Source organism: Carcharhinus amblyrhynchos, chromosome 12 (assembly GCF_965287045.1).
Source record: "Carcharhinus amblyrhynchos chromosome 12, sCarAmb.v2.hapA, whole genome shotgun sequence".
Taxonomy (NCBI): Eukaryota; Metazoa; Chordata; class Chondrichthyes; order Carcharhiniformes; family Carcharhinidae; genus Carcharhinus; species Carcharhinus amblyrhynchos.
The window spans coordinates 73,177,511-73,196,665 of NC_137335.1; the positions used below are offsets into that span (position 1 = coordinate 73,177,511).

A 19,155-nucleotide genomic window follows, 5' to 3' on the forward strand; every position below is an offset into this window, starting at 1 on the left:
TGCCTTTTTTAATTGGTTTTTAATTGTATTTCAGTTGGAATCATTATTGCAGTTATGGCTTACGTTGAGCATGAATGCTTGTTCAGTTGGAAATGAAGATGCAGGAGCTGATGTTTTTTTATTTAATGCCAGCAGAGTACCAACAATCCCTTTAAACCAAGGTGAGCTGCTTTTTATGTTTTTAAAAAAAGCTGTTTACTTCATTTTCAAGTAAACGAAATACTTTATTTCGTTTATAGTGAAATAATAGCTAAAGATTGCTGAATTATGTTTGCTGATTTGGGTGCCACAGTGGCAGTGGGCGGCACAGTGGTTAGCACTGCTGTCTCACAGCGTCAGGGACCTGGGTTCAATTCCTGGCTTGGGTCATTGTCTGTGCGGAGCCTGCACATGCTTCTCATGTCTGCTTGCGTTTCCTCTGGGTGCTCCGGTTTCCTCCCTCAGTCCCAAAATGAGTGGGTTAGAGTGATTGGCCATGCTAAATTGTCCCTTAGTGTTAGGGGAATGTCAGGGAGCTTATTAAGGTAAACGTGTGGGATTGTTGGCAGTACAGGCTTGATGGGCCGAATGTGCTCCTTCTCTATTGCAAGCATGTTACATACAATTGAAAGTTAAGGGATGAAGTAATTTTTAGAATAGGGATTCTTTGTTAGCTGGCAATTTAAACTTGTGAATACAGTAATATTTGAATGCCTTACTGAAAATGTCTTTTGATTTAAACGGCAGCTTCAATATCTAGCCTCTTAACAGTGTTGGCATGGTATCCAAACACCTCACTGCGGACTTGGTGCCTTGTGTTGCATAGTCTGACTCTTATGACAAATATGCAGCTGAATGGTAAGTGATCCCTTTTGAGCTTGGCGTTTTTCTACTATATGCTTTATAAGTATGGCAGAATAGTAACTCCTTGCTTTTGTTTCCATGGGATCAAGTGGAGAAATTATATTTATTGCCCTCTAAGATCCTCAGCAATCTATTTTATTCTTGTCCACTGTTCAGCTATTCAACCTACATATGTGTTCTTGGCGTAAGACCAGATCCTGCAAATCTACAAGTTACAATCTCTTTCCTCCCCTGATAATAATGATAAACATTTTGTAGTTCAGCAGTAGATATAGGGTATAAAAACATTGAAAAAAAGTGTAGTGTACATTCATTAGTGTTAGTGTGACTTTTGTGATGAGAGATCGGAAGGGTTAGTGCTAAGAAGCTTCAGAGGTGATAGAGGCCTTCAAGATCATGAAGAGTTATGATATGTGGTGGATTTCCCCTGGTTAGCAGTGAAAAGAAGACATTATTTAGCATAATCACAAGAAGATCCTTTTAATCTTTTAATATATTTTAACTAATTTACATTGCATAAGTGGGTGTTCCAACTCACTAAATTATGGATGTGAGCCTGGAAACCTACATGTTCAGAATACATATTTCTAAGTACCTTTTGTAATCTGTGATGAAATGTATGACAAGTTAATGTGATATTAAAACTGAGGCCTTAGCTTTTGAATAATCGCTGAAAAGAAAATTGAGAAGGTGCTCAAATCGGACGGGGACAAATTGAGTATAGACTAGAAGAATGGAGGATTTCTGATGAGTAGATTCCCTTTGACTTCTAATTCTATACAAATAAGAGTAGAGAATTTTATTTATTATTCACTCCTGGGATGTGAGCATTGCTGATTGGGCCAGCATTTTTTGCCCAACGCAATATTGTCTTTGATCTGAGGGCATTTGAGCTGTGGGTCTGTAATCATTTGTGGGCTAGACCAGATGGGGGCAGCAGATTTCCTTCCTGAAAGGACAGTAGTAAACCAGACGTCAACACTATCTTCATGGTCATCATTAGATTTTTAATTACAGATTTTTTAAAACATTAATTTAGAACCCACCATCTCCTATGGTGGGATTTGAACCCAGCACATTAGCCTGTATCGCTGGATTATTAGTCTAGTGATAATGCCACTACACCACTGCCTCCCACTCAGAAAATATAATTGCCATCTTCAGTGCCATAATGAAACTATTTCAAAAAGCAATGTCGGAAAGGAGAGCAGGGAAGGTTCCTCCCTGTTCCTGTGCAGATGTCCCTAAACCCAGCACAGTTAAACAAATCATGTCTTAATAAATATGCAAAACGCGCTGTGCCAGAACCACAGCACAGGTTAAGACAAACATATATACGAATGATAGGACAGTGACCAGTTGTGGCAGAAGTTGAAATCTTGAGAGTGAAAGAGATGTTCTTTTGAATGGTATGCAGGGGAGGTACAGTGTACCAACTGAGGCCAAACGAAATACCAAATCTAAATGTTTTCCCTGGTGGTCATTGAATGTTAAATTTGATCTTTTCAAACAGGAAATGTTTATCATTCCAGGGTTTTCAGAGTTGATTTTTAACCCAATTTGGGTTACAAGTATCTGCAATAGATTTTACTTTTTGGCAAAATAGAATGGAATTGAATTTATAAATGTCAAATTTAAACCTGTGGGAAATATTTGCGTTATTTTGTTAAGTGCATGCCTACCTACTGAATTTCAGTTTTAACTTGTGATGAGCTTAACTAAATGTAATTCCAGTTCCTGAAGTAAAGTATTTATAAAATATAAATTGGATTGGATTGAGAAACATACATTATTTTTAAAGAAGACAATGTCAGTAACGATTTTATTAGAGCCTAGATTTCTCTTTCAGTTGCTCCAAGCAATAGCATGGTATTACAAGAAAATACAGCTCAAGTGATGGTGTCTGATCCAAACATGATTCATGTATTAGTGAGATTCTTCTCAGGAACCAGCCCTCATGGCACTTGTCAACACAGTCCTCAGGTATTTGATTTATTATAGTTTATGAACTTTGTTTTAAAAAAATCTATATTTCAAGGCATTGTTCTTGTTTTTACTTTGTCCAAAATCTCTGTGATCTACTTGAGTATTCAAGTGGCCTTGGGACAATTGTTGAATAATTTATTCTCTATATTGTTGAATTTCTGCCTAGCTATTTGTCTAGTTTATTTTTAAATTTCTTTTAACTTGGCTTTGTTCATATATTTTGGTCTTTTTCTTGTGAAACTAAGTTTTTCTCTCTCTCCTGATCCATGGGTCTTTGGCTCAGGCAGATGACCTGACCACAGATTTTCTTCAATGCTGTTCTGAGGTTGGCTGACGAAGGGTCGTCTAGACTGAACGTTGGCTCTATTCTCTCCCCACAGATGCTGTCAGACTTGCTGAGATTTTCCAGCATTTTCTGTTTTTGTTTCAGGTTCCAGCAACTATAGTATTTTGCTTTTATCGATTTATTCTGGTTTGCCTCTTGTCCAACCTCCTTCTGCACTGTGGGAATTCCATGAATCTAAGCTGCTAAATAAACATGTGTTTCCACTGCCTTATGTTCTTGGTTGGTCCAGGACATTTTCTTGCAATGCCTTTCATGGCAATGATTAATATTTCTTAGACTTTTTTTTTAACCTGATTTACTAATGGAATTTAAGTCTTCCTTATGTTTTCCCCCCAAAATTAGTGTTTTTCTAAATTAAACTGTCTCCACAACATTTGGTGTGAGTTGCAGTTATTCTGACACTGAAGACTTGTTTTTACAACCTTCCTCACTCAGTGAGCATGTCATAATGTACATCAGTAAAGCTTGCAAAGTTTTCTTGGTTTCAGTGGAGATCTTACCTCTGCAGGTTGCGTTCAAATGATTTCAACCACATAACCTATAATAAGCCATCATATTTTGAGCAGATCCTCAAAATTAATTTGGTACCTCGATGCCGCAAATTGTTCACTTTTAAATAATCAAAGTCATAGTGAATATCCAAAGCCTTTTAAAATGCTGCAAATTTGAGAAGAGCACCCTCTTTGGGAAGATGGTGTTCACTGCATGGACAGGGCCCTGAAGAAAAAGTAGGGTGGACCAAATCTGAAGGAATTCTTTGTTGCCCAATTTCCCTGATATTTCTCTCATTATCCCTCCTTCCCATCTTCCTGAAACCGTTGACTACTAACTGAAGTTGGATACTGGATAGAATAAATGATATTCTTTTACTGTGACAGAAGGCTGTAAGTGTCAACAGATTATCTGTGAAAGACTTAAAACCTATGACCCTGACATTGCACATTAGCTCACTTTCCAGTAGGAATTGCTGGATGCAGTCTGGAGAAGGAACAGTGGCTAGTTTCCTATCTCCACTCCACCTCACCAGCTCCCAGACCTTGCCATGATTATTTGTCATTATTCGCACTTCTGAGAATCCCATAGACTGGGAATTGAACCCCATGAATTGTCGATATTGAACATGGCAATATGTTCCATACCATGATCTTCATCTGTGGCATATATTTAATTTGACTTTTGTGGCTATGGAATATAAATGCAATGACATTTCAAATTACATTTAACAGAAAGGTTTAGCCCCTCTTTTGCTTTTTAGGTTGGACCAACAGCTACTCAAGCAATGCAAGAGTTTCTCACACGCCTCCAGGTGCACCTCTCTTCAACCAATCCTCAAACGTTTAGTGAATTCCTGTTGAAGCTTATCCATATACTTTCGACTGAAAGGTAACGAACTTGCTGAAAATCTCTCAAGATGATTTTAAGATTTCATGTAACCGCTGACTTTTTTCAGAAAGATCTTTCTCTGATTTCAGCCACAGTAGGTAAATAAAGAAATAACTTGCATTAATGTAATGCTTACCATGACTTCAGGCTATCCCTGATCAGCTCATCATGTATTTTATGTGACCATAGTCATTGTTACAATGTAGGAAAAGCAGCAACCAGTTTGTGCACACCAAAAAAAAAGTCTCAAACAATAATGGGATAAATGGTAATCTATTTTAATCATGTTGGTTGAGTAATAAATACTGACCTAGGGCGTCAAGAAGAACTCCTTGCTCTTCAAATAATCCATGGGATTTTTTTAAATATCCGTCTAAGGAACAGATGAAAGCCTCAAAGTCAAAAGAAAGCACCTTTGACAATGCAGCACTCCCTCAGTACTGCAGTGTTTGTGTCCTTCATGTTCTCAAGTCTGTGAACTTAGTGTGGCATGTGACTTAGGTAAAAGTGCAGCCACTAAGCCAAGGCCCATTCTTGTGCTGTTAACAAAAGCTGATATTTGGTTTAAATGAATTTACTATATAGCAGTCATTAAACGTTCATTTAGTGATTTGAAAAGTTTTCCCTGTGTGCTTGAGGTAATTTTGCACATAACCTTGAAACATTTTACTGCAATTTTTACTGCGCTATTTTCGCTATATTTTAGATGTAATACAATCTATTCTCTTTTGTTCCCCAGTTGTTGCTGATGTAGTGACCTCAGCGATATTTTCTGCTGAGGGGCAAAATGAAAAGGGAATGCTTTTACTAGGTTACACAGTGTCCACTTGTGAATTGCTATGTTTGACCCTAAGATAAGCTTCCAACAAAATATCTGTGCTATAACTAAGACCACCTTTTCAAATTGGTAACAGCATCCGACTCTGCCTGTCTGCTGAAAGTCTCACCCCATGCCTTTATGTCCAAACTAGACCATCCCAATACATTCCTGACCAGTCTCCCACATACCATCGTCTGTAAACTTGAAATTATCCAAAACTCTGCAGCCTTTGTCCTTCCTTAGCCAAGCCCGTTCACCCGTTATTTCTCTACTCACTGACCTACATTACATCCAGGTTAAGCGACGCTGCAATTTTAAAAATACTTTGCTCTTTGAATAATGTGACACCTGAAGAGATGAGTCATCAGTTTTTGTGCCTGATCAGGAGATAACACCTTCAGCAATACAACGTTTGAGAACCAGCCGAAATCTCTGGATCAGTCTTGAACAGTTAGTCTTCTGACTTGGAGGAGGTAGTGCTTTTACTTCGCCAAGCTGACAAAGTAAATGCGTTTGGCTGCAGAACTTCATAGAATCATTGAATCCCAACAGACTTGAAGGAGGTCACTTGGCCCCGTGCCTACCCCCATAGCCCCATGCTAATCTCCGAATCTACATAAAGGGACAATTCAGTATGACCACTCTACCTACTTTTCACATTTTTGGACTGGATCTTCTCAACTTCTTAGTTAAGATTCAAAGTACATATTTTTAAATCTCAGATTGCAAATGCTGCAAGTGCCATTCAAGTTTAAAAGGCCTGGTATAATTGATCTGAAAATATATTTCTCTTTATATTTTTCTATCTTTATTTTAAAATATTGATTTAATTTTAGTATTGTATAAAGTATCGCACGTCAGTTTAAAAAAAAAATTGTGATACGATTTGTAATTTAAAAAAAGATTAAACTTTATGTTCTCCAGAGGCCCATTCCAAACTGGGCAAGGACCGCTTGATGCACAGGTCAAACTCCTGGAGTTTACACTGGAGCAAAACTTTGAATCTGTTTCTGTCAGTGCAATCTCTGCCGTCATCGAATCAGTGACTTTCCTGGTGCATCATTACATCACCTGCTCGGACAAGGTGATATCACGAAGCGGCTCTGACAGTTCAGTTGGTGCCCGTGCCTGTTTTGGTGGATTGTTTGCAAATATCATCCGTCCAGGTGACGCGAAAGCAGTATGTGGGGAGACGACGAGGGATCAACTCATGTTTGATCTGCTGAAGCTGGTTAATATTTTGGTGCAGTTGCCCTTATCAAGTAACCGAGAGTATAGTGCCAGAATGCCTGTTGCCAGTAGTGCCTCAGATAGCGTGTCTGATGAAGAAAAGGTCTCTGGCAGTAAAGATGGGAACGCAAACACCTCTTTTACACAAGGAGCAACAACTTGCATTGCCGACTTGGTATTGGGAAATCAGCAAATCATGAGCCAGATTCTTTCAGCTTTGGGCCAGTGCAATAGCAACGCTATGGCAATGATAATCGGTAGGTGTTCATATTTTTGTTGGATTGAACATTGATGGGAAGTTTCTGTTGAGGTGGAATCTGAAATAAATAGAAATAATTAGAATGGCCTTAAACTTTGGTGGTTGAGGTGTTCAGTATTGGGAATTCAAATTACAATTTCCCTTGATCCCCAGAAACTTTAAAGGGATATTGACAAGGTGGTGGTGGTGTGAATAATAAAGTGACTGAAGGAATTTCAGTAAATGTGAGGTGGTAAATTTTGATTTTAAAAGAAAAGCTTTTGCAGTTGAGTGATGTGAGATTCAGGCACATGATATTAAAAGCAACACCCAGATGAATAAGGCTATTTTAAAAAGTGAATCGTGCAAAGAAATCGTAGAAACTCTACAGTGCAGAAAGAGGCCATTTGGCCCACAAGTCTGCAGTGACCACAATCCCACCTAGACCCTATCCCTGTAACCCCACATATTAACCCCTCTAACCTACGCATCTCAGGGCACTAAGGGGTAATTTAGCATGGCCAGTGCCCCTAACCCGCACATCTTTGGTCTGTGGGAGACACTCGGAGGAAACCCACACCGACACGGGAAGAACTTGCAAACTTCACATAGATGGTGATCCAAGCCAGGAATTGAATGCAGGACCTGAGAGCCGAGAGGCAGCAGTGCTAACCGTTGTGCATCATGCCACACCATATTTTAATAAATATTGAGGTTTGGAACATGGAAGTTGAATGTAATGGTATATCTATATAAAGCCTTGGTGTTCCAGCTGGGTGTTATCATGTGCAGTTTTGGAAGGATTCTGAGGAAACCAAAGGTATAACACTGAATTACTGGGATGCTCCTTGGAATGGGGAAATACAAATATGATGAAATAATTGAGAAATTGCAGCCTGTTTTCTTTAAGACGAAGACTATAGGTGGCAATAGCAGAATACTGCTAAAGTTGCGAATCCAAAATAAAGTTGTAGGGTGATTTAAGAACATAAGAAATAGGAGCAGGAGTAGGCCATCTAGCCCGCCATTCAATAAGATCATGGCTGATCTGTCGTGGCTCCGTTCCCCATTCTCGCCCTCTCCCCATAACCCTTAATCCCCTCGCTTATCAAAAACCCATCAACCCGCGTCTTAAAAATATTTAGCGAGGCAGCCTCCCCCACTTCAACGGGCAGAGAATTCCAGAGATTCATCACCCTTTGAGTGAAGAAGTTCCTCCTCAACTCCGTTCTAAACCGCCCCCCCCCCCCCCCTTTATCTTGAGGCTGTGCCCCCTAGTCCTACTGTCCTTTCTGAGCGGGAAGAGTCTCTCCACCTCTATCCTATCCATCCCATTCATCATCTTATACGTCTCAATGAGATCTCCCCTCATTCTTCTAAACGCTAACGAGTACAAGCCTAGTTTATTCAGCCTCTCCTCATAGCTCAACTCCGGCATCAGCCTAGTAAACCTCCTCTGCACTCCCTCCAAGGCCAAAATATCCTTGCGTAAGTGCGGCGACCAAAACTGCACACAGTACTCCAGCTGCGGCCTTACCAATGCCCTATACAGCTGCAGCAAGACCTTTATATTCAATCCCCCTCGCTATGAAGGCCAGCATCCCATTAGCCTTCCTGACCACCTGCAAGCTGGGTTTTTGCGACTCATGCACAAGGACCCCAAGGTCCCTCTGCACCGTCGCCTGCTGCAGTTTTTCGCCACGTAAGCAATAGTCCTTCCTACCATTATTCCTACCAAAGTGGACCACCTCGCACTTGCCAACATTAAATTCCATTTGCCAGTTCCTGGCCCATTTGCCCAGCCGATCTAGATCCTTCTGCAGACTCCCCACACCCTCCGCGCAATTTGCCGTTCCACCAATCTTGGTGTCATCAGCAAATTTCGACACCATACACTCGGTTCCCTCCTCCAGATCATCTATATAAATGGTAAATAGCTGAGGCCCCAGCACTGACCCCTGGGGCACTCCACTAGTCACCAACCGCCAATCCGAATAGCACCCATTAACCCCCACTCTTTGCCTCCTATTTGACAGCCAATCCTCTATCCACGCTAACACCCTACCCCCAACTCCATGCCCCCTTACCTTCTGCAATAACTTCTTGTGAGGTACCTTGTCAAACGCCTTCTGAAAATCAAGAAACACCACATCCACTGGCTCTCCTCTATCCACCGCCCTAGACACATCCTCATAGAACTCCAATAAATTTGTTGGACATGACGTCCCCTTAACGAAACCGTGCTGCGTCTGCTCCATCAAGCAATTCCCCTCAAGATGCCTCGCTATTTCCTCCTTGATGACGGATTCTAACATTTTACCTACAACAGACGTTAAACTAACCGGCCTATAATTCCCTGCCTTTTGCCTGCCACCCTTCTTAAACAACGGCATAACATTAGCCGTTTTCCAATCTTCCGGCACTTCCCCTGAATCCAGCGACATTTGGAAAATAACCACCAAGGCACCCACTATCACCTCCGCCATTTCTTTTAGAACTCTCAGATGCATTCCATCCGGTCCTGGGGACTTGTCCACAATCAGTCCCTCCAGTCTGCCGAGCACCGCCTCTCTAGTAACAATAATGTCATTGAGACCCTCCAGTCCTACCACCTTTCCATCGCTAACACCCGGCAAATTATTCACGTCCTCCTCTGTGAAGACCGAAACAAAAAAGTTATTCAAGACCTCAGCCATTTCCCCATCCCCTACCACTAAGTCCCCCCTCTCATCCTCTAAGGGTCCAATGTTCACCCTAGCCAGCCTCTTCCTTTTTATATATTTATAAAAACTCTTTTTTATATTAAGCACTAGCCCAGCTTCATAGTTTCTCTTACCCTTCTTTATCAACTTCTTTGTCAATCTTTGTTGACATTTAAACCTCTCCCAATCCTCTTCTCGCCCACTAGTCTTAGCTACTCTAAACGCCTCCGCTTTTAATTTAACACTTTCCTTCACCTCCTTCGTTATCCACAGCTTATTACCTCTCCTCCTACGGTCCTTTTTGACCATCGGAATAAATTTCTGCTGAGCACCAAGAAAGATCTCCTTAAAGATCCTCCAGTGCTCCTCAGCAGACCTACCTTCCAACGCACTCCCCCAGTCAACATTCGCCAATTCTTCTCTCATCCTACTGTACTCCCCTCTGTTCAAACAAAGGACGCGTGTCCAGGAACCCACTTTCTCCTCCTCCATCTGCACCAGAAACTCCACCATACAATGATCACTCTCCCCAAGAGGATCCTTCACCACAAGGTCCCTAATTCTACCCACCTCATTACATAACACCAGATCCAAGATAGCTCGCTCCGTCGTCGGCTCCAACACACACTGTTCAAGGAAACTATCCCGGCAGCATTCCAAGAACTCCTCCTCGAGCCCACCGTGTCCAACATGGGTCGACCAATCAATATGTAGATTGAAATCCCCCATAATTATGGCCGTCCCATTCCTGCACGCCGCACTTATTTGCGCGTTAACAGCCCGCCCCACCTCCAGTTCATTATTCGGGGGCCTATAGACGACACCCACCAGTGTCTTCCTCCCTTTGCTGTTCCTAATCTCCACCCACTACGATTCCACTTTCTGCTCTTTGGTTCCTATATCATCCCTTGCTACCACCCTGATGCCATCCTTAATCAGCAGAGCTACGTTCCTGCCTATCCTTCCTAAACACTTGATACCCCTGGACATTCAGCTCCCAGTCCCTGTCACCTTGCAGCCACGTCTCTGTAATGGCCACCAGATCATATCCATTTGTGCTGATCTGCGCCACCAGCTCATCCACTTTATTCCGAATGCTTCGTGCATTCAGATAAAGTGCCTTCATCCCAGCCTTCACCTGGACCCTATTTGCCAGAACGCCACCATACTCACGCCCCCTACTCCCTTTTATTATTGGGACATCCTCGGCCTCTTCCCTTACCTGTACCCTCTCCTTAACTTTAGACCCTGTAATGTTATTTACACGATTCGCCAGGACTCTGGTCCCAGCACGGTTCAGACCAACCCCATCCCACCTGAACAGGTCCCACCTACCCCAGTACTGATGCCAATGCCCCATAAATTCAAACCCGTTCCTCCCACACCAATCCCTGAGCCACCCATTCACTTCCTTAATCTTATCAACCTTATGCCCGTCTGCACTCGGTTCAGGCAGTAGCCCAGAGATAACCACCTTGCTGGTTCTACTTTTTAATTCCATTCCCAGCTTTTCATACTCCCTCCCTAGATCCTCAGTTCGCATTTTGCCTACGTCGTTGGCACCCACATGTACCACAACGACCGGATTCTCACCCTCCCACTCCAGGTTCCTCTGCAGCCCAGATGCGACATCCCGGACCCGAGCACCAGGCAGACAACACACCCTTCTGTGCACTTTGTCATTGTGACAAAGGACAGTGTCAATACCCTTAACCCCACTATCCCCAATCACTACTACGTTCCTTTTCACCTTCTCTTTGCCTGTGTCCTGCGTCTGCATCACTGTACTGTGTGCAGTTTGCTCACCAACCTCACCTCCTTCGTTCTCGTCCAGACTGGAAGCAAGAACCTCAAACCTGTTATGCAGATTGAGAGGCTGAGGCGCCCGCTCCCCACCCCCCTCTTGTTCCTGACCCTTAGAGTTAGCCTGTCTAGGGGGGGTGGATGTCATTTGCACCCCATTGACAATGGCACCCTCTCTCCCCCTGATGAGCCTCAGTGTCTGTAGCTCAGAGGCCAGCTCATCTACCTTGAGCTGGAGCTCCTCCAGCAACCTGCACTTACTGCAGACATGGTCACGGGAAGGACCCTGGGGTCCGCCAGCTCCCACATCATACAGAAACAACACATCACGCGCCCCTCCATTATTCACTGTAGTAATATTGAAAATTTCAACACGAACTTACTTGGCCCTTTTTCCCCCCAGCCCTTTTGCTCCTAAGCCCTGGTGGCTCACTCTGCTTCCCTCTCACTCCGCTGCCCGCTCCGACGCTGCCCGCTGTCTACACCAGGCCTCGTTTTAAACCTGGCACTGTTTTAAAGCTTGCTCCCCCACAACTCCCTGCTATCCACTCCCTTAGAATTCTTAAAGCGGTAGATACAAAAAGCCCGCAAAAATGCTTTTAAATGATTTAAACAGTTCTACAAGGTAAGTTCTTACTATGAAAGTGCTTTAAACTTATTTAAACAGGTTTTTAACAGGTAATTTCTTATCCGTCTCTCTGCTCCTTCACTCGTCTGCTCCAGATTGTGTCTTAAAATTAATAACAGATTCTACACGGTATATAGTAACAGTGGTTAAGTTATCTAGAATAATGGAACAAAAATATACGAGTGGGCTGGGTTTCTGTGGCCCTGCTCGTCCAAGACCAGAAAATCCCACCCGAGGTCAATAGATTTCTGCATGGTCTGACCCTGCCTGCTGCGATTCCTGTGGTGGGTGGGATGGGAAAATTCCACCCAGGGACTCTGCTTCAGAACAGATTAAAAAGTCTCTCAACACTAGATTAAAGTCCAACAGGTTTATCTGGTAGCACAAGCTTTTGGAGCATTTCTCCTTCAGGCGAGTGAAGAGCTGTGTTCACAAACACAGCATACATAGAGACAAGACTCAATTTACAAGATAATGTTTGGAATGCGAGTCTTTACGTAATTAAGTCTTTACAAGTACAGACAATGCGAGTGGAGAGAGTGCTAAACACAAGTTAGAGGTGTGAATAGTCTCAAACCAGGACAATTTGTGGGATTTTGCAAGCCCAGGAAAGTCATGGGGGCTACAGATGGTGTGACATGAACCCAAGTCTTACTGTGCTTACCCCAGTGCAATGCTGGCATCTCCACATTTAGAACAGAGCACAGGAGAACCTTGTTGCATGAGCTTGTAAGGCTGTTTAAAGAAGTTAGTCATTTTAATCACCGCGTTAACATTTGACAAATTAAATAGGAGATCGAACAAAGTGGAGCGGTGGGTAAAGAGGTGTGGCAACAGGAAGAGCATTTAGGATAAGAATATTGTTCTTATAGAGGATGGAACAACAATTCATTGAAAAGACTGAGGACCCTTACTACTCAGAGCTTAAATTCAGCCAAATATGAGCTACCCTGGAAATGGAAATCAAATTTTTTTTAAATAAAGGAGCAGGTTTTAAATATAATTTTTACAAGTTGTCCTTTACACAAGGTTAATTAACACAGTTTTATTTTAAATACCGTGATAAGTGGAGAAAATATTAAGTTGCCCAAATCATAATGGTTAGAATTGGTGAAATATGTTGATTTATTTAATATTTGCATAAATTCTGCCCCTCAAAAACTGCAGAAGCTAACAGTGATGCTTATGGCTTTTATTCCCTGATCAGGTGCGAGTGGATTACATCTTACTAAGCATGAGAACTTCCACAGTGGTTTAGATGCAATTTCAGTTGGTGATGGTCTCTTCAGCATTCTGACTACACTGAGCAAAAAAGCTACTTCAGTACAGGTCATGTTGCAGCCAATTCTCACATATATGGCCTGTGGATATATGGGAAGACAGGTAATTGAATTATTTGTCATGTCTGCAGTCTTGATCAAATATGCTGTTTGTATCATATTTCTAAAATTTGGTGAAAATTATATTAACAGATTGAGAGAGCACAGGTCTGTTATATTTGTCATGTATTTGCCACGTGAACAACTCGGGATTGTCATCTAATGCTCCACTTTTGCAGATAAACATTTGAGTAAAGACATTAGGTGGCAGATGGTCCTACATTGCTTCATTTTTTGATCTCCCTTTCGTTCACACTGAGTGGCTACAATGTGGCTACACTGAGTGGGACATGTTTTTGATAAGAGAAGGGATTAAGGGTTATGGGGAGAGGGCGGGAAAGTGGAACTGAGCCACGACAGATCAGCCATGATCTTATTGAATGGCGGGGCAGGCTCGAAGGGCCAGATGGCCTACTTCTGCTCCTATTTCTTATGTTCTTAATGCCCAAAACTGCTGGTGTGATTCAGGCTGCCTGCTGCATGGTGCTCAGGGGCAGCCTATGTTTAATATTCCTGCCTCTGCTTTATTTTTTTCTGACTCCCAACCCACTATTAGACCTGATCTGAGACTGGTCTCACCAGTGAGGATGGTGGATTGTGGACATCCTCAGTGAATGATTTTACTGCCTTGATCTTCTGTTTGTAAACACTTTTTCCACCAGGTTGCTGATCTCTAGTAAAGACAGCTGGCTACTGCATTTAGCCAAGGCACTTTGAGTGAAAGGGACAAGGGCAGGGGGGTGAGGAGAATCCACTTATTGACTTGATGAAAACATCACAGCAAAAATTAGAGCCATCAAGATGAGAGAGGGAGAAAATTGGAGTGAATTGTCGTGTCGATCTGAAGATGATTGTGTCGTCAACTCACTGAAAGTAATCAGAATTTTGCAGAAGGCATACAGAGTTTAATCAGGGATTTCTTTTGCAATGAAACTGTTCAAGTGTTTATTGCAGGCATAGGGAGTGCACATAAATAGTTGGCAATTAATGCCAAGCAGCATATTACTGCCCTTTTGTTCTGCATTTTTCCACACTTAATGGCAGAAGCTTAATGAACTTTAGTAGTAGGGAAGAAGAACAGTTCTATTTTCTCAGCAGAGAACCACTACACATCAACCATAATGAGTTAATGAGGACTACATTCTGTTTTTTTACTATTCAGTAATTTCAGTGTAATATCTTTTAATCTTTTAGGGTTCACTTTCAACGTGCCAGTTATCTGAACCACTACTGTGGTTTATTTTGCGGGTGTTGGATTCGACTGAAGCACTAAAAGCTTTCCATGACATGGGTAGGTGATTTGTAAGAATGGAATTTTTTCAATAGAAAATAATAGGTCATAGTTTCAAATGTGGTTCAGGGGTCAATCCCATTTGATTCCCTATGTTTGAGATTGTTTAGAAACAGTCTGGAAGAATATTCAAAGTTTTGTGTCAGCCTCGCTTAGTAGGAGTAGGCCATTTTATTTTATTCATTCACGGGACATGGAGTTGCTGGCTGGCCAGCATTTATTGCCCATCCCTAGTTACCCAAGGGCAGTTGAGAGTCAACCACATTGCTGTTGTTCTGGAGACACGTGTAGGCCAAACCAGATAAGAACGGCAGATTTCCTTTCCTAAAGGACATTAGTGAACCAAATCAGTTTTTCCACCAATTGACAATAGTTTCATGATCATCAGTAGATTCTTAATTCCAAATTTTTTTTTATTGATTTCAAATTCCACCATCTGCCATGGTGGTATTTGAACCCAGGTCCCCAGAACTAGGCCATCACCTCCCCTTGAATCCATTCTGCCATTCAGTCAGATTATGGCTCACCTGTATCTTGCCTCTATCTAACCACCTTGGTTCTAGAGCCCTTATCTAACAATCATTTTGAAATCTTTTGAAATTCATCGTTTTGAAATTTTCAATAGGCATTTCTCAGTAGCTTTTTATAAAAGAGAGATCCAGATTTCTACTTCCCTTTCTGTCATCGTTCCCCCAAATCATGTTGATCAGTAAGACTGATTTTTGAAATTATGTTTCCTTGGTTAGGAAATTCTCACTTTTTCTTTATTTGGTCCCTCTGTTCTAGTAATCTGTTCAATCTAGTAAACCTGCACTGTGACACTTGCCACAGTCGTGGTGCACTGCCCAGAACTGAATGCAGTAACACCAGATGGGGTTGAAGCACAGTTCTTTCCAAGTAGAAGTCTGTAGCATCAAACTCGATACAAGCTCATAATCTAGGCTGACACTCTAGCCTAGCAGCTGATTACCACCTTCCTCTAGTTAAGATATTTAATGAAAGTTCAACTGCTTTTTCAGTAGACATTAAAAATGTTGTACAATATTCAAAGAAGGGCAGGGAATTTCTTTTGCCTACTTTACCAACCATTCTGTGCTAACTTGTTTATTCGTTGACAAAAGACATAACATCAACATATTAAGCAATTCATTATTACTTTTTCGTGTGGCATTGTTCTGCTGGATGGGATTGGACTAATTCAATATTTCATTTTTTTAAGGGGGAGTCCAGCTTATCTGCAATAACATGGTAACAAGCACACGAGCAATTGTTAATACAGCACGGAGTATGGTATCTACCATAATGAAATTCCTTGACTGTGGGCCTGGTAAGACAATTGATGGAAACATGAAGGCTAGAGTATTAGCCTCGGAGCCAGACAATGCAGAAGGACTTCATAACTTTGCCCCATTGGGTATGTATTGCCCAGCTTGTGTTTCACTGATTTTCTGATTCAATGCAATTTAATCCAAAGTTAAAAGTTTATTTATTAGTCACAAGTAAGGCTTACATTAACACTGCAGTGAAGTTACTGTGGAATTCCCCTAGTTGCGACAGTCTGGTGCCTGTTCGGGTCAATGCACCTAATGAGCACATCTTTCAGAATGTGGGAGGAAACCAGAGAACCTGGAGGAAACCCACGCATGTGCGGGGAGAACGTGCAAACTCCACACAGTGATTCAAGCCAGGAATCGAACCCGAGTCCCTGGCGCTGAGGCGGCAGTGCTAACTACCATGCTACCATTCTGCCCATTGTGTAAATTTTAATTTTAATTTTGCACTAACAAAATGAAGGACCATACCATGCAGGTATCCAATATTGTTGCCAGTTTTTTGAAACAATGATGTTTTTACAGGTTTCAATACACTGCAGCGAAATGTGAAGAAACCTTTCAGTTATGTATGTAAAAGAAAAAAAGTCTGCCTTTTTTTTAATTGCAGGTACAATAACTTCTAGTAGCCCAACAGCTCAGCCAGCCGAAGTACTGCTTCAGGCCACACCACCCCATCGCAGAGCCAGATCTGCAGCCTGGTCATATATCTTCTTACCAGAAGAAGCATGGTGTGACCTCACTATTCACCTGCCAGCTGCGGTGCTACTGAAGGAGATACATATACAGCCTCACCTTGCATCACTAGCTAGTAAGTATATTCAGCATTGAGGTTTTGTGGTGATTAGACTAAACATTTAGTGTACTGGTTGCTGTCTAAAGTGTTCTGTCCAGAGGTCAGGGGACTGGACGCTAGTACCATTTTTTTTCTTGCAAGAGCAGCAAATGATACCATGCTGGCATGACACCATGGAATTCAGTGCATTATGCAGTTCTTGGGGAAGATCGAGTCTGTTTATAAGAGTGTACGATCTAAGCCATGGAACATCTAGTACAGATCCGAAATTTGGCATGAACTATTACAGTAGAAATTATTAGTGTGCTTTAGGCTCTGCTTAAGAAGGCATAAAGATGAGTAACAAATGAGTTATTTTCTAGCCTTAAAGAAGTGATGTAGATAGTGTCTTCGGCCCACTCATCCACCTTCATCAATGACCTTCACCGTCAGAAGTGGAGATGTTCACTGATATTGCAGCATCATTCACAACTCCTCACAAGCTTGAGCAGTCCATGCCTGCATGCAGCAAGACCTGGGCAACGTTCAAGCTTAGGCTGAGCTGTAGTCTGAATGTTACTTGCCACTGAAGTGCCAAGTGTCGTAGGAATTACCATTGATCAGAAACTTAACTGGATCAGCCATATAAATACAGTGGCTACTAGAATGGGCCAGAGGCTAAGAATTCTACAGACAGTAACTAGCCTTGTGACTCCCTGAAATATGTCTACAAGACTCCAGTCAGGGGATTGATGGAATGCTGTCCACTTGCCTGGAAGATGAGCACAGGTCAAATAAAAATCAAGACATCATCCATGACAAAGTAGCCTGCTTGACTGGCATGTCACACGTTGACTCCTCCCAACACTGATGCACAGTGGCTGCAGTGTGTATTGTCTACAAGATGCACTGCACCAATTTGTCATACAAGATACTAACTTGGAACTATATCCCATTCCTTCAATGTTGCTTGGTCCAAAACCTGGAACCCCCTTTCTAACGGCACTGTTCTAACCAGATGGACTGGTGGTTCAAGGGAGGTGCTCACCATCAGCTTCTTGAGGACATTTAGGAATGGGCAATGAATGCTGACCTTGCCACAATGGTGTTTTGATTCCATGACTGAATAAAGAAAAAAAAAATGATTTACTTTTTGAACTAGGAATTGTTACAATTCTGATCATTTAATAATGTCTTTACTAGCGAATACTTGGTGATGTGGGACATAATGATACTAATCAACCCCTAACTGAAAGCAATTTTGTATAATAACTGAGTACACATTGAATAAAAATTAACCCTTCAGCTTATGCAACTAGTCAATTGTTTGAACATTACATTTAACCCACTTTCTTTCTTGCAGCTTGTCCTTCTTCAGTATCTGTTGAGATCAGTGCAGATGGAGTGAACATGCTGCCCCTTTCGACTCCAGTTATTACTAGTGGACTAACCTACATTAAAATACAGCTGGTCAAAGCTGAGGTGGCATCAGCTGTCTGCCTTCGACTGCACCGCCCACGGGATGCCAGCACGCTTGGCCTATCGCAGATCAAACTACTGGGCCTAACTGCCTTTGGCAGCACCTCATCTGCAACTGTGAATAACCCTTTCCTGCCCTCTGAAGATCAGGTTTCTAAAACTAGGTGAGATGCTGGAGCTATGATGACAATAATAAATGCCTGAACAAAGCTCAAAAAATGTCCAGAAGGAGTTATTTTATGTTCAGAATGATTCTTGGGAGCGTTTTTTGCAAGATTGCTTGCAGGAGGTTGGAAAGGGATATGGGAATGTGGGTGGTCAGGAAAACAAGAAAGTGGTCTGAGGAAGTAACCTGTAATTCAGACAACAGGGGTAGACAGTGTCACATGAGATGGCAAGGTGGCCAACATGAACTAAACATAGTAGGCAACTAATATACCACATACATGTGCGCATATAATTTTCTGTATATAAAGCAAAGGCTATTTTTCATTAACTAATTAACTCAACTAGAAATACTTCATGATCTGTTTATATATTACACATTCCCAGCAGCTACGTAACCTTTTAGATTCAAGTTCAACCCCTCCCGACTTCTCCAGCTGGCTCCCTTCTCCCTGCCACATCAGACAGACCTTTTTGAATGCCGCTTCGCTCAGCGTTCCATCACTTTTGAGCAGCAAAACATCTCTGACTCCTTGGTTACTAAATCTGTGCATGTTCCATCTCTCTGAACAGAAAATCATTTCCCACCAGCATTCTGCTTGGGGCTAACACAATAACAGTATTTTCTCTCTACTTTTATCAAGGTGTGAGAACTGGCACAATAGGTCTTGGCTTGGAACTTTTTCTGCATGGCAATCAAGTCAGATGAGCCTGTCTCCTGGCAGATTCTAGTACAATTGCAACCCCTCTTTCATT

The 19,155-nt window shown here is 42.1% G+C and overlaps 1 protein-coding gene across 6 annotated transcripts in view; it reads left to right on the top strand.

Annotated features, from left to right (window-relative positions):
- Window positions 1-19,155, top strand: part of birc6 (baculoviral IAP repeat containing 6) — a 232,795-nt gene that overhangs the window by 102,807 nt on the left and 110,833 nt on the right. For all 6 annotated transcript variants that reach the window (XM_080200712.1, XM_080200715.1, XM_080200714.1 and 3 more), the window contains 10 exons: window positions 35-161; window positions 727-837; window positions 2,693-2,826; window positions 4,431-4,558; window positions 6,303-6,865; window positions 13,187-13,362; window positions 14,553-14,649; window positions 15,869-16,063; window positions 16,591-16,791; window positions 18,119-18,398. In XM_080200712.1, the coding sequence (XP_080056838.1) occupies window positions 35-161; window positions 727-837; window positions 2,693-2,826; window positions 4,431-4,558; window positions 6,303-6,865; window positions 13,187-13,362; window positions 14,553-14,649; window positions 15,869-16,063; window positions 16,591-16,791; window positions 18,119-18,398 (2,012 nt within the window). The remainder of the gene's footprint in view (window positions 1-34; window positions 162-726; window positions 838-2,692; window positions 2,827-4,430; window positions 4,559-6,302; window positions 6,866-13,186; window positions 13,363-14,552; window positions 14,650-15,868; window positions 16,064-16,590; window positions 16,792-18,118; window positions 18,399-19,155) is intronic.